Source organism: Trachypithecus francoisi, unplaced genomic scaffold (genome assembly GCF_009764315.1).
Source record: "Trachypithecus francoisi isolate TF-2019V2 unplaced genomic scaffold, Tfra_2.0 Lachesis_group5, whole genome shotgun sequence".
NCBI lineage: Eukaryota > Metazoa > Chordata > Mammalia > Primates > Cercopithecidae > Trachypithecus > Trachypithecus francoisi.
Window position 1 is genome coordinate 19,099,551 of NW_022681470.1, and position 15,955 is coordinate 19,115,505.

General features: G+C 41.2%; 1 protein-coding gene across 2 annotated transcripts in view; it reads left to right on the forward strand.

Moving 5' to 3' along the window:
• Window positions 1–15,215, forward strand: part of NUP133 (nucleoporin 133) — a 72,700-nt gene extending 57,485 nt beyond the window's left edge. The window contains exons 22-26 of one of the 2 annotated variants that reach the window (XM_033195600.1): window positions 1,859–1,977; window positions 3,876–3,956; window positions 5,242–5,306; window positions 10,306–10,394; window positions 14,474–15,215. In XM_033195600.1, coding sequence (XP_033051491.1) covers window positions 1,859–1,977; window positions 3,876–3,956; window positions 5,242–5,306; window positions 10,306–10,394; window positions 14,474–14,610 — 491 coding nt within the window. In that variant the 3' untranslated portion in view covers window positions 14,611–15,215. Of the gene's footprint in view, window positions 1–1,858; window positions 1,978–3,875; window positions 3,957–5,241; window positions 5,307–5,825; window positions 5,891–10,305; window positions 10,395–14,473 lie in introns of both variants that reach the window. The other variant, XM_033195601.1, reaches the window with a different exon arrangement.
• Window positions 15,216–15,955: the final 740 nt, after the last annotated feature.

Genomic DNA, 15,955 nt, shown 5'->3' on the forward strand with positions numbered 1-15,955 from the left:
TACTGTTTTGTAGATATCCTCCCAGTCTGTTTTTCTAGGTATAGAAATGGACAAAAATGTTCCATTTAATTTTTCCAAAACCAGGATCATGGGAAATGCTGCCAGTATTTGAATGAAAGTATCTGTGCTTTGGTCACTGTTTTGCTGTGAATGCTACTTATTATGAAGCTACCTAGCAGTTCTCACCCTTTCCTGCAACTGAGCGCATTCCCTGGGGCGGAGCCAGGTCATGGGCTGCAACCTGGGGAGTTTATGGCAAACAGAAGCCCCTGTTACCTCTTCCAGTGGAGATAACCCTTGCTGCCTAGGATATGTGCTGTATATTCTTCCAGGTCTTGTTTTTCTTGATAGACTCATGGTAGCTTTTATATCATTTCCATTTGTGAGTGAAACTGCAGTTAACCCTTGAACAACATGGGTTGGAACTGCATGGGTCCACTTACATGCAGATTATTTTCAATCAATATATTTCGGAGATTTTCAACAACATGAAAATACTCATAGATATACACCATGTATAACTGTGTAGCCTAGAAATACCAAAAAAAAAAACCAAAAACAAAAACAACAGAAAAAAGACAGGTTCTATGAATACATAAAACATGTAATCTATTTTATCATTTACTACCATAGAACATGCACAGATCTGTTATAAAAAGTTAAAATTTATCAACACACAAACACAGACCTCACATAGCACCATTCACAGTGGAGGCAAATGTAAACAATGTAAATACATAGCGTTAAATCACGAATGCCTGAAATTAACTGTAATGCTGTACTTACTATAGTAATTTCATAGCCATGTCCTGTTGCTATTGTGGGCAAGTGTCTACTTGTTCAAGTGTTACCAGTATTCAATTAAAACCCCAATTAAAGTGATGATCCAGTTAAAATTATTCTGGTCATCTCTGTGTGAGAAGTTTGTTGACACTCCAGTAAACTGCCTATTGCAGCAAGAAGTAAATTTCCTATTGCAGTAAGAAGTGATTTCTCATAGTTCTCAAGTATTTTTTCCTGTGTTTAGTGCAATACCATAAACCTTTAATAACATCTTGGGACTCATATGAAGTGCCACTAAGTGATGCTTGGCATGCTCCCAAGAAGCATGGGAGAGTCATGACATTACAAGAAGTGGAATTGCTTGATAGGCACCACAGATTGAGGTCTGCAGTTTTGGTTGCCCCCATTTCAATATAAATGAGTCTTTCTTAATGACCATTGTTTAAAAAAAAAAAAAAAAGGAAATTTATGAACCTGGCAGCAGCAGTTAAGTTTTTTGGAAGTCAAAAGTTACCCTCCCAGCACTTTGGGAGGCTAGAACAGGAGGATCACTCAAGCCCAAGAGTTTGAGACCAGCCTGGGCAGCATAGCAAGACTCCATCTCTTTAAAAAGTTTTGCTGGGATTTTTGACAGCACGGGAGCTTAGTGGCCCATCCTCCTTGTTATTTAAGGGCCAACTATATACTAAAAATTCCAGTGGGAAAAATTTTACTGAATTATAAAATATGATTGAGAGATCTCCACATTTAGGAAGTTTATACCTCATGAAATAGCTATCTGCTTTCCCACTTCTTCAAGCAGTAGAACGTATTTCCTTACCTGTTCTCTCCCTTCCTATTTCTCGTTGCTGCGATAATTTATAGGACTTTGATCAAACCATGGATATGTTGTAAACATAACCAGCAATCAAGAATAAGAATTAAAAGCATTCTAAGATCATTGAATAACGATGGGATTACCTCTGGAGCTATTTTTTTCTTTTAAAATTCAGATTTGTTTTATGACAGCAAAAATGAGAGCAAAAGTCAAAGTTCCATCATTTTCTCTTTCCCTCTCTCTCATCTTGAATACTAGAAATGGCTGAGCAGGAACGCTTTCTACTGCATCAGGAGACCCTACCTGAACAGCTGCTAGCGGAGAAACAGCTACATCTCAGTGCGATGCCAGTATTGACTGCACCACAACTCATTGGTGTATGTGCTTTTCAAATCCTTAACACCGTTTCTTAAACTCAAAGCATTGTTGGTGTTTGTTGGGCCATGTAGTATAATTCCTAAGAGGAGTTATCGTTCTACTTCCTACCTTCCAGAAAACTCTCCTAGAAAAATGTTTTTGGAAGCTGTTTGGGAACAGAAAGTTCATTAGAGAACAATTCATCAGCATCTGCCTCCCCATACATTCCACCTAAAGGTGCTGTATCTAGGCGACCAGGAGAAATTACTGATATTTTGCTTTTCTAGTGTAGGACAAATAAGTACCATGAGATAACTTTTATTTCCCCCACAGAATTACTTTTCAAGCTCTTCTATAAGAAAAAATAAATTAAGGAACTCAGTTTACATGGTCTGGCAGCGCTGTCCTTACCCCTTTCCTCTGCAACCCAATACATCCCGGAGGGCAGGACCGGAATACGGGCTGCAGCCTAGAGAAAAAGCATCTGTTTGCCAGAGTGATGTTGTAGGATCACCTTAAATTTGTCCTATCTGTATGAAAAAGAAAGCAAACAATTTTTAAGTTAGCATTTTAGCCATTATTGGTAGCAGATTTCCTGTTATAACTGAATTTACAACAGCCTTTCCTGATAGAATATATATTTAATTTAGAAAAGCAAGATACTGTCTATTGTAACTCACTATTATATATCACTAAGAAAAAAGTAGTGCCAATTTTACTCTGATACATCAATTTTAATACCACAGTCCAATTTCAGAGATGGTGGGGTAAAAAGGATGTTTAAGAATAACAAAATAGTATTTTTTGACTGCTGTAAGACAGTGAAAACAAGCAGATAGCTTTTTTTCTGAAATGGTCTGAGTATTGTTGCTGTTAAAGGATTATATATACAATTTTTTAAAAGGAAGATGGGAAAAATTCAAATTGATATTTTTAATAAGGCAAGTATTTTTCTGACCATAAAAATTACAGGAAATTTGAATACAGAAATGAATACGCAATCAGCTGTAATCTAACCAGGGATAAGTGTTGGTAACATGTTGATATGTTTTTTATATTTTAGGTAAATATAGATCAACTGTACACTTTATTATAGGTCTCAATTTTTTTCTTTTTTTTTTTTTGTTTAGAGACAAGGTCTTGATGTTGCTCAGGCTGTCAGGCTGGAGTGCAATGGCATTGCCACAGCTCACTGTAGTCTTGACCTCCCAAGCGCAGGTGACCCTCCCACCTCAGTCTCTGGAGTAGTTGGGACCACAGATGAGCACCACCATATCCAGCTAATTTTTATACTTTTTGTAGAGATGAGGTTTCGCCATGTTGCCCAGGCTGGTCTCGAACTCCTATTCTCAAGGAATCTGTCTCCCTCAGCCTCCCAAAGAGCTGGGATTATAGACATGAGCCACTGTGCCGTGCCTAAAATACGCGTTTTTTAAAAAGACAGTTTAAGGTAGATGCAATTCAGTTTCCAAATATGAGACTGTTTTTACTATAAAAATATAGCTGGCCAGGCGCAGTGGCTCACACCTAAAATCCCAGCTTTTTGGGCCAAGGCAGGCGGATCACTTGAAGTCAGGAGTTTGAGACCAGCCTGGCCAACAGGTAAAACAAACCTCTTCTCTACAAAAAATACAAAAATTAGCCAGGTGTGATGATGGATTCCTGTAATCCCAGCTACTCAGGAGGCTGAAGCAGGAGAATCGCTTATACCTGGGAGTCAGAAGTTTCAGTGAGCCTAGATTGTGCCACTGCAATCCAGCCTGGGTGACAGAGCAAGAGTCTGTCTCAAAAAACAAAACAAACCGAAAAACTACAACTTCCTTACAAGACATAATGACTTCTTTTCTCCATAAATGTCTCTAGTATTAGTTATATGATTGTATACAGTAATCTTCTACCTTATTTTAACTTGTCATAGCTATATATCTGTGAAGAAAATAGAAGAGCTAATGAATATGATTTCAAGAAAGCTTTGGACTTGCTGGAATATATTGATGAGGTAAGTAAAACCATTTGAGATGATCTCAGGCAACTGAATACATTTATAAAAAGAGGGAGATGCCTCTTCTAGTCAATCATGAAAATGAATTAAGCAAAAAAGACTGTATCTGTGGTTCAACTACCTTTAATCCTTAGAATGTATATAACTCTTGGGAAAAGCTGTCAATATCAAGAGACTCCTTTCGTGATAATTCTCACACATTCCTGGATATTTTTTTTTATGCACAAGTACTGCTTTTAAAAGTCCTGAGATTTTTTTTCTGTTTCATTTATTAAGTCATTAGTTTCTGAATCTAATATATGACTCTATCAATTTATTCTGGCTGGGTGCAGTGGCTCGTGCCTGTAATCCCAGCATTTTGGGAGGCCGAGCCAGGTGGATCACCTGAGGTCAGGAGTTCGAGACCAGCCTGGCCAACATGGTGAAATTCCACCTCTACTAAAAATACAAAAAAAAAAAAAAAAAATTAAATGGGTGTGGTGGCGCATGCCTGTAACCCCAGCTACTTGGGAGGCTGAGGCAGGAGAATTGCTTGAATCCAGGAGGCAGAGGTTGCAGTGAGCCGAGATTGTGCCACTTGTACTCCAACCTGGGTGACTGTCTCAAAAAAAATATATATATATATATAAAATCTTCATAGTATTAATCCTAAGAGTAGCTGTTTCTTGTGTTTCAATAGGTTATAGTGAAAATTCTGTAGGATAAGTAGTTCTATTACCTGTCCATGCAATTGAAAGTAATTTGGTAGATTCTATAAAACATAATATGTTGACTTTTACATTACCTTATTTTAAAATGTTACCCCTCTCAGGCTGGGCGAGGTGGGTCACACCTGTAATCCTAGTACTTTGGGAGGCCAAGGTGAGCGGATTGCCTGAGGTCAGGAGTTTGAGACCAGTCTGGCCAACATGGTGAAACCCTGTCTCTACTAAAAATACAAAAAAAACTAGCCAGGCATGGTGGCGTGCACCTATAGTCCCAGCTACTCGGGAGGCTGAGTTAGGGGAATTGCTTGAACCAGGGACGCAGAGGTTGCAGTGAGATGAGATCGCGCCACTGCACTCCAGCCTGGGCAACAGAGTGAGACTGCGTCTCAAAAAAAAAAAAAAAAACACAACTCTTAACCTCTCAAGGTTGCTGATAAAATCATCACAGAGTAACCTGAAAATAATTCATAGATATTAATTGGCTTCTATGTATATAGTATTAGCATAATGAAAATTTAAGCACGTACTTCTTTCAAAGCCAGGATTTAATCAGGATTTTTTGTTTTGCTGTGAAGGAAGAAGATGTAAATATAAATGATCTCAAACTGGAAATCCTTTGCAAAGCTCTTCAGAGAGATAAGTAAGTACTCATGGCATCTCTTCTTTGGAAAGTATAGAAACTGCTTTTCCGGCCGGGCGCGGTGGCTCAAGCCTGTAATCCCAGCACTTTGGGAGGCCGAGACGGGCGGATCGCGAGGTCAGGAGATCGAGACCTTCCTGGCTAACACGGTGAAACCCCGTCTCTACTAAAAATACAAAAACTAGCCGGGCGAGATGGCGGGCGCCTGTAGTCCCAGCTACTCGGGAGGCTGAGGCAGGAGAATGGCGTAAACCCGGGAGGCGGAGCTTGCAGTGAGCTGAGATCCGGCTACTGCACTCCAGTCCGGGCAACAGAGCAAGACTCCACCTAAAAAAAAAAAAAAAAAAACACAACTCTTAACCTTCTCAAGGTTGCTGATAAAATCATCACAGAGTAACCTGAAAATAATTCATAGATATTAATTGGCTTCTATGTATATAGTATTAGCATAATGAAAATTTAAGCACGTACTTCTTTCAAAGCCAGGATTTAATCAGGATTTTTTGTTTTGCTGTGAAGGAAGAAGATGTAAATATAAATGATCTCAAACTGGAAATCCTTTGCAAAGCTCTTCAGAGAGATAAGTAAGTACTCATGGCATCTCTTCTTTGGAAAGTATAGAAACTGCTTTTCCGGCCGGGCGCGGTGGCTCAAGCCTGTAATCCCAGCACTTTGGGAGGCCGAGACGGGCGGATCGCGAGGTCAGGAGATCGAGACCTTCCTGGCTAACACGGTGAAACCCCGTCTCTACTAAAAATACAAAAACTAGCCGGGCGAGATGGCGGGCGCCTGTAGTCCCAGCTACTCGGGAGGCTGAGGCAGGAGAATGGCGTAAACCCGGGAGGCGGAGCTTGCAGTGAGCTGAGATCCGGCTACTGCACTCCAGTCCGGGCAACAGAGCAAGACTCCGCCTAAAAAAACAAAAAAAAAAACAAGAAACTGCTTTTCCTCTGCTGTCACCACACGACAGTCAATACAGAAGACTTCTGTAACCAAACGTGTTGGGATTTCCTGCCTCCCACACTGGGCAACCAGTGAGTTCTGTTGGTGGACACCTGCTGAATGTCCTTTAATTTAGTTCCGTCCTGACACTGTCTACAACCACAGGTTGAGGGCTCAGACTGCCCCCGACTTCGATGCCAGTCTAAGCCCCAGGTGGTTTTGCCTGTGCTTCTCACCGACCAGCTATAAATTGGGGTTCCCACAACCCCCTCCTTGGGTTTAATTTGCTAGAGCAGCTCATAGAACTCAGGAAAACGTGCCCGCCAATTTATTATAAAGGGTATTGTTACCAGAAAGGGATCCCGATCCAGACCCCAAGAGGAGGCTTCTTGGATCTCGTGAAAGAAAGAATTTGGCGTGAGTCCACAGAGTAAAGTGAAAGCAGATTTGTTAGAGAAGAAAATAAAAGAATGGCTACTTCTTACACAGAGCAGCGCATGGGCTGCTTGACTTGAGTATACTTATGGTTGTTGATTATGTGCTAAACAAGGGGTGCATTATTCATGAGTTTTTCTGGAAAGGTGTGAGACATTCCCAGAACTGAGGGTTCCTCCCCTTTTTTTTTAATTTTTATTTATTTATTTTGAGACAGAGTTTAGCTCTTGTTGCCCAGGCTGGAGTGCAGTGGTGTGATCTTGGCTCACTGCAACCGCTCCCGGGTTTAAGCAGTTCTCCTGCCTCAGCCTCCCAAGTAAATAGGATTACAGACATGTACCACCATGCCTGGCTAATTTTGTATTTTTAGTAGAAATGGGGTTTCACCATGTTGGTCAGGCTGATCTCGAACTCCTGACCTCAGGTGATCCACCCACCTCAGCCTCCCAAAGTGCTGAGATTATAGGCATGATCCACCTCGCCTGGCTCCTCCCCTTTTTAGACCATATAGGGTAACTTCCCAACGTTGCCACGGTATTTGTAAACTGTTATGGCGCTGGTGGGAGTGTCTTTTAGTATGCTAATGCGTTACAATTAGTGTATAATGACCAGTGAGGACAACTAGAGACCACTGTCTTGGTTTTGGTAGGTTTTGGCTGGCTTCTTTACCACAGCCTGTCTTATCAGTGGGGTCTTTGTGACCTGTGTCTTGTGATACTAGTCCTGCTGACCTCCTGTCTCATCCTGTGACTAAGAATTCCTAACCTTCTGGGAATGCTGATTCTAACACATCTGAAAGCCTCACATAGAATACAGATGAAGAATTAATAGGGTGAGGTATGGGAGAAGGGGCTTGGAGCTTCCAGACCCTCTTTGGCCCTCCACCTTCCAGGAACCTCCACCTGTTCAGCTATTAGAAAGCCCTTCTAACCCTGTCCTTTTTCATTTTTATGGAAGCTTCGTTATGTAAACATGATTGGTTAAAGTTAGTGACCAACTTAACCTTCAGCCCCTCTTCCCTCCCTGGATATTGAGGAATAGGATTGAAAGTCCCAACTCTAATTATGCTCTTTCTGCTGACCAGCCCCTATCCTGAAGCTAGCTGGGGGCTGCTGGCTATCAGTCAATTCATTAGTATTAAAAAAAAAAAAAGACATCTCTGGAGATCCTAAGGATTTTAGGAGTTGCAAAGCAGGAAGTAGGGTGAGGAAGAAGACTAAATACATATTTCACAGTATCACAGGAAGATTATGATATTATATGTCAAATGGTTTTATAACCTAACCATATTGTAACATATATTATGACAATTTTAATGGTTACATTAGTAATATTTATTTAGCCTTGGTCTTCTCTATTTTAATAATTAAGAATAACCTAAAGACTTAGGACCACTGATATAATAAATCACTACTTTTGATTTTAAAATTTAGATTGTCAGTTTGCATAGAAATACACATCCCTTATTTTCTTTATTTTTTGTGGTGGGGTTTCACTCTTGTTGCCCAGGCTGGAGTGCAGTGGCACAATCTCAGTTCACCGCAACCACTGCCTCCCGGGTTCAAGTGATTCTCCTGCTTCAGCCTCCCAAGTAGCTGAGATTACAGGCATGTACGACCACACCTGGCTAATTTTGTATTTTTAGTAGATACAGGGTTTCTCCATGTTAGCCTGGTCTCAAACTCCTGACCTTGTGATCTGCCCGCTTCGGCCTCCCAAAGTGCTGAGATTATAGGCGTGAGCCACCATGCCCGGCCACATCCCTTATTTTCACAGAAGCAAGGTTTATCATGCCAAACGAGACTTGAAACTATGATTTTGTTTTTATTTATTTATTTTTATTTTTATTTATTTATTTTTATTTTTTATTTTTTTGAGACAGAGTCTGGCTTTGTCACCCAGGCTGGAGTTCAGTGGCACAATCTTGGCTCACTGCAAGCTCCACCTCTCGGGTTCACACCATTCTCCTGCCTCAGTCTCCTGAGTTGCTGGGACTACAGGCACCCGCCACCACGCCTGGCTAATTTTTTTATGTATTTTTAGTAGAGACCGGGTTTCACCGTGTTAGCCAGGATGTTCTCAATCTCCTGACCTCGTTATGCACCTGCCCTGGGCTCCCAAAGTGCTGGGATTACGGGCTTGAGCCACCATGCCCGGCCTATTTTGTTTTTTAAGTTACTACAATTTGAGGGTCAGTGCCCTTTTCTAAGGCATTAAGTACTACTTTCTCTTTTTTTGTTGTTGTTTTGCTTTTTGTTTTTGAGACAGTGTCTCGCTCTGTCACTTAGGCTGGAGTGCAGTGGCTCAATCTCGGCTGGCCGCAACCTCCGCCTCCCAGGTTCAAGCGATTCTCCTACCTCAGCCTCCTGAGTAGCTGGGAATACAGGCATGCACCACCACGCCCAGCTAATTTTTCATATTTTTAGTAGAGACTGGGTTTCTCCATGTTGGTCAGGCTGGTCTCTAACTCCTGACCTCAAGTGATCCATCTGCCTCGGCCTCCCAAAGTGCTGGGATTACAGGCCACCTCTCCCGGCAAGTACTACTTTCTCACTATCATATCCTTTCTGCAGAGGAGGACTTCCACCTATGGAAATGGTGTTTATGTTACGATTCAATGGCAAAGACTAAGAATAATCAGTTGAAGGAATGAATTCTTTCCAGGAAAAGAAGTTTAAACAAAGCATGACTTGAATGCTAAAAGCCTTCTCCTAGTCACAATTTTCCTTTTTCCTGTGGTAAAATATTATAGAAGAGCTATTTTTACTAAACCATTTCTTCCCTCCTCTGATCACTCCAAAGTAGTTAAAATTGCTGTGAAGTTTAGTCTTAGAGGTCAGTCCCTGAAGCTTCTAGCTTTATGCCTACTTGATTGTTTTGTCCCTTCCCAGTCGTGCAAAAGGATGCTATCATTTTGATTAGAATTCCTTGTCTTAGTTTCTTGTTTAAAAATTTTAAAGGTATCATGTCCATTGATTACAGAGCAGTGGTTTGGTATTTTTAATTTAGTAGTAGATAGTCACAACTACATAAAGAAAGCTTCTGGTTGGGTCCAGTGGCTCATGGCTGCAATCCCAGCACTTTGGGAGGCCAAGACAGGAGGATTGCTGGATCCCAGGAGTTCAAGACCAGCCTAGGAACATAGCGAGACTTTGTCTCTACACAAAGTGGTGCATGCCTATAGTCCTAGCTACTTGGAATGCTTTGTGATCTTTGAAGGAGTTCAAAGCTACAGTGAGTCATGCTTTGGAGTCCATACTGAATATGTTACTTACTAATTGAATTTTCCTCAGAAAGATACCTCACTACTTGGTTTTTGAAATCAAATACATCAGAGTTATACTGAGTCAGTAGCTACCTTGAGTGTAACATCTTTTTTTAAATGTATTTTCCTTGGCTTCTCTTGCATGTTCCCTAGAGTGTAACATCTTAATCTAATGTAGAAACTGTCAGTGTATTCAACATGTAAAGTGCCTTTATTTAAATGATTTGAAACAGTATCACAAAACTCAGATTCTCCATACCCCACAGCCATCAAAATAAAACCATGATAGCAAGCAAATCATTTATTTCAGCTATATCAGTGATTTCATTTTTCCCTCATAATGATTTTGTTTTCTAGCTGGTCCAGTTCTGATGGCAAAGATGATCCAATTGAAGTATCTAAAGACAGTATATTTGTGAAGATCTTACAGAAACTTTTAAAAGATGGTAAGTGGTTTGTTACTATACTGTTGGAAATTACAGTGTCACTCTTCAGTTTTTTTGGTTTTTTGTTTGTTTGTTTTTGAGATGGAGTCTTGCTCTGTTGCCTAGGCTGGAGTGCAGTGGTGTGATCTCGGCTCACTGCAACCTCCACCTCCCAAGTTCAAGCGAATCTTCTGCCTCAGCCCCCGGAGTAGCTGGGACTACAGGCCTGTGCCACCAAGACTGGCTAATTTTTATATTTTTAGTAAAAGCAGGGTTTCACCATGTTGGCCAGGCTGGTGTTGAACTCCTGATCTCGTGATCCACCTGCCTCAGCCTCTGTCTGAAGAATAAAAAAACCAAGAAGCTTTCATTTGGAGTCTATCCACACTGATCTCCATGCATTAGTTTTCAGATTTGTAGCTTCCATTTGTAGCTGTAAAAATGCCACAGACTGAATTGTGTCTAAGTATCTAGTGCTAATATTTAAGGGCAGCTTTGCAGTTTTTGTTATTCTTAGTGGATCATAAAACAGGTGAAAAACAGAAATGGAAAGTCATAATTTCATAAAGGATAAGAATAGTAGAAACTTTTTTTTTTTTTTTTTTTGGAGATGAAGTCTCATTGTGTTGCCCAGGCTGGAGTGTAGTGGCTCAGTCTCAGCTTACTACAACCTCCGCCTCCCGGGCTCAAGTGATTCTCCTGCCTCAGCCTCCTGGGTAGCTGGAATTACAGGCACGCACCACCATGCCTGGCTAATTTTTGTATTTTCAGTAAAGACAGGGTTTCACCATGTTGGTCAGGCTGGCCTCGAACTCCTGACCTTGTGATCTGCCTGCCTTGGCCTCCCAGAGTGCTGGGATTACAGGCATGAGCCACCGTGCCCAGCTGAAACTTTTATTTAAATAAAAATATAGGCAGGTGCAGTGGCGCACACTTTGGGAAGCCAAAGTGAGAGACTCACTTGAGCCCAGTAGTTCAAGACCAGCCAGAGCAACGTAGGGAGATCCTGTCAGTATATTTAAAAAAAAAGAAAAAAGGAATTAGTTGGACACAGGGGTGCATGCCTGTGGTTCCAGCTACTGTGGAGGCTGAGGTAGGAGGATTGCTTGAGCCCAGGAGATGGAGGCTGCAGTGAGCTATCATGGTGCCACTGCACTTCAGCCTGGGTGATAGAGTGAGACCTTGTCTCAAAAAAAAAAAAAAAATATGTATGTGTGTGTGTATTATATATGTATATTTTACCTATATAAGGCGTGTGGTTTTTTTTAAGAACAGGACAAATGTATTTTTGGAACCTTCTTAATAATATGGCTTTCATGCACAGTAGTGTTTTTAAAGGACAGATTCTGAAGGTAGGGAGATACAGATAACCTTGCGTTATATTTCATAGGCATTGACAGTGCAACAGCTACGTCAGCCTGTGCATTCGCCCTGCAGACATATTTCAGTTACCCACAAGGTTTGTTTTTACATGTTACCTGAAATACATTATACATATTGAACAAAATCCCTGTCTCATTAAGTGAAGTTTAAATTTTTTTCTAGTCACCAACATTTAATAGTTGAGAATAGTGTTATGAAAGTCTTATTTTGCCAGGTGCAGTGGTTCACGCCTGTAATCCCAGCAGTTTGGGAGGCCGAGGTGGGCAGATCACGAGGTCAGGAGATCAAGACCATCCTAGCTAACATGGTGAAACCTCGTCTCTACTAATACTACAAGATAATTAGCCGGGTGTGGTGGAGGGCGCCTATAGTCCCAGAAACTTGGGAGGCTGAGGCAGGAGAATGGTGTGAACCCGGGAGGCAGAGCTTGCAGTGAGCCGAGATTGCACCAATGTACTCCAGCCTGGGCGACAGAGCGAGACTCCGTCTCAAAAAAAAAAAGTCTTATTTTTCTGGCTTCACTTGAAAATCAAAGATTTGCCTATATGAGACTGAAACTGTTACACTGAGCAGTCAGCTTGGGCTGAAGAGTGCTGCCCTCCTGCAGCCAGGCCATTGGCTTAAGTTTACCAAGATGCCCTATGGCTGCCTTCACTCATACAGTCTGTTACCTACCAAGCTTTTGCAAGCATTTGAGTTTTAAAAGTCAAATAAAATGTTACTTTTAAAAGAGAATTTATGTTTTACAAATTAATGTGGTATCTGGCCGGGCGCGGTGGCTCAAGCCTGTAATCCCAGCACTTTGGGAGGCCGAGACGGGCGGATCACGAGGTCAGGAGATCGAGACCATCCTGGCTAACACGGTGAAACCCCGTCTCTACTAAAAAATACAAAAAAACTAGCCGGGCGAGGTGGCGGGCGCCTGTAGTCCCAGCTACTCGGGAGGCTGAGGCAGGAGAATGGCGTGAACCCGGGAGGCGGAGCTTGTAGTGAGCTGAGATCCGGCCACTGCACTCCAGCCTGGGCGACAGAGCGAGACTCCGTCTCAAAAAAAAAAAAAAAAAAAAAAAAAAACAAATTAATGTGGTATCTTTACAAGTATATCATTTTAGAGAGAAATAACTTTTATTGAAAGTGTGTTTGTTAATCATAATAAATGATATACAAATATTTTGTTTGGATTTAGTCTCATAACACTTATCAACTCAGATTTTTCTTGTATAACAATTAAGTACCAGGTGTGGTAGCTCAAACCTGTAATCCCAGGACTTTAGGAGGCAGAGGCAAGAGAATCCCTTGAGCTCAGGAGTTCAAGACCAGCCTGGGCTACATAGCAAGACCCCACCTCTACAGAAAAAAAAAAATTAGCCAGGCTTGGTGGTGCATGCCTATAGTCCTTGCTACTCAGGAGGCTGAGGTGGGAGGATCACTTGAGCAGGGAAGGTCAAAGGGTTGAAGTTACAGTGAGCTATGATCATACCACTCCACTCCAGCCTGGGTGACAGAGTGGAGTCCTTGTCTCAATAAAAAATAAAAACTACAATTAAGAACCAAAAAATAGGCTGGGCACAGTGGCTTACGCCTGTAATCCCAACACTTGAGGAGACTGAGGTGGGTGGATCGCTTGAAGTCAGGAGTTCAAGACCAGCCTAGCCAACATGGTGAAACACCGTTTCTACTAAAAATACAAAAAATTAGCTGGGTGTAGTGGTGGGCACCTGTAATCCCAGTTACTGGGGTGGCTGAGGCAGGAGAATCATTGGAACGCAGAAGGCAGAGGTTGCTCTGAGTTGAGATAGCACCTTCGCACTCCAGCCTGGCCAGCAGAGTGAGACTCGGTCTGAAAAAAAAAAAAAACAAAAATGATGCAAGACCCTTTGAGGGTTTTTTTTTTTTTAAACCAGTATTTGATTTTGAGAATCTTATGGTAATGTAGCAAATTATAAAATACTATTGGCTTATTATTTAAGGGGAGTTGCGCTTATTTTTTTTTTGTCTTTTTTTTTTTTTTTTTTTCCTTTTTGTGGAGAACGGGGTCTCACTGTATTACCCAGGCAGGTCTCGAACTCCTGGGCTCAAGCTATCCTCCCGCCTCTGCCTCCCTGAGAGCTGGGATTACAGGCGTGAGCCACCGCGCCCGGCCTATTGGCTTATTATTTTGAAAATTTTCATCCAGTTTTCTCTGTCAAATGAGAAAATTGTATATGCTTATTTGTAACCACACAGATGTCAGACAATCCATTTAGTTCATGTTCATTGGCTTTTCAGCTCTATGGATGACTTGTGAAGAAATGATTCTTTTGCCTATCTAATTTTAGATTTATACTGTAAATACATTTTGAGATACTGTAGCTAGCATTCATAACAGTGTTTCTACTAAATTATTCCCTAAATAGGGGATCATATAAGTGTTTGAAATACTTGTTTTCAAGCTTGGGAATATGTGAAAGCGTTTCAGATCTTACTAAACACTTTAAATAGAATGGCTCTTTTGACCACTGGAGGGAAAAACACTCAGGCAGCCCTGTGAAGAATATCACATTGTTAGACTTGAAAGTATGTTTGACAGATGGAAGGAATTTAGAAGAGAGTATTTCCCAACAGCGAAGTGACGTTATATTTAAATAGAAGCACAGGTGTTTTTGTCATCAATCATCTGAATTCATTTGAGAGTTTTATAATAATTGAAAAATGACTTCTTGTGTTTGTGTTTATAGGCATTCAGCTCAGTGAGTACTTACCGGAGGTGAAAGACCTGCTACAGGCAGATCAGCTTGGAAGCTTAAAGTCCAATCCTTACTTCGAGTTTGTTTTGAAAGCAAATTATGAATATTATGTTCAGGGACAAATATAACTTTTTCTTAAAATGGCCATTGTTTATGAAATTTGTGTAAGTGTGTCCTTATAAGAATTTTAGGCCATAAACAAGTATAAGTTTGTACAATTTCAGAACATGTATAGCTGAGTTTTTACACTTTATATGTAGGAAGCTAATATAAAATAGTTATGTAACTGTGATTTTGGTTTTCAGTTACGTGACTTGTTTTTTCCACCTGAAATGTGTCAGTTGTTGTTCCTGTACTCGGTGCCCTTTCTTTTTCCTCTGACGTGGTCCCAGGTTCTGGAGTTCTTGTCCTGGTTCTAGCTACTCACATGCACAGATCACTTCTAGGCCTCAGTTTCTGTGACCATGAAAATTACTAGATTGCACTAGCATGTCTCTAAAATTCTGTGACTCCAGATACTTTGCACCAAAGAGAATCTAGGGTGTTTGGTATCTATTTCAGTTAGGGCTAATGGGAAATGTCCAGTAAAGTAAATGTCAACTTTTGCTGACTTATTATGAGATGAAAAACAAAAGCAAAGCAGGCTTAGCTCATATGAGCTTGATAATTATGAACTCATTGGGAGCATTTTAAACTTTTCTACAGAAATAATAAATGAGCACTAATGAAAGTATTTTAGTGAATGAAACATTTATGTGGTTTTCTAACCTATCTATAAATTACTGTTGATGTTTAGTTCTTTCAGTATGGGGATTCAGTCAGCCTCATGTATTTTCAGAATGACTTTCATGAATCTTGACCACAGTCGGCCTAGTTAGTCAAAAGCGTGAATGATACTGGAAACCATTATAGGCTGTCCTAATATGGCAATCGATGTGACTAAAAGGTACTGTTCTCTCTGAGCTTTGTCCTGACCAGTGTCATCACTCACTCGATGTTTATCTGTGTTTTAAATAAAGGCCAGAGGTTGGACAGGGAGTTGCTGGCATGTCTGCGCCTTAGCCCAGTCGAATGCCCACTAACCAGCTTGCTCCAGCATCTGAAAAGGTCAGAAGTTAAACATGGTGAAGAGTCCAGTTCCTGGATTCACAGAGCCCAGCATCAGGCCTTCTCCCCCGCAGGCTGCAAGGCCAGCCCTTGAGTATATTTGGAAGAGCAGGTTAATGGAGCTGTTTGTAAATCAAAGAGAAGAAGCTAGCAGCCTGGTCTTTTTCTCTTTGCAGCTTGTGTGTTAGGACAGCATTAGGGTCTGGGTTGGGCACATGTTGGAAGGTACTAGGAGAAGTTAGGAAGAGCAGCTTGTCAGATGACCGGTAAGAAACTGCTGAGTACTTGTGTTGTAAGATAAGGCTTTGTTTTTACATGGAGGTCAGCTGTCAGTGTTCACTTCTCACCTGTAGGACCCTGTCAGGT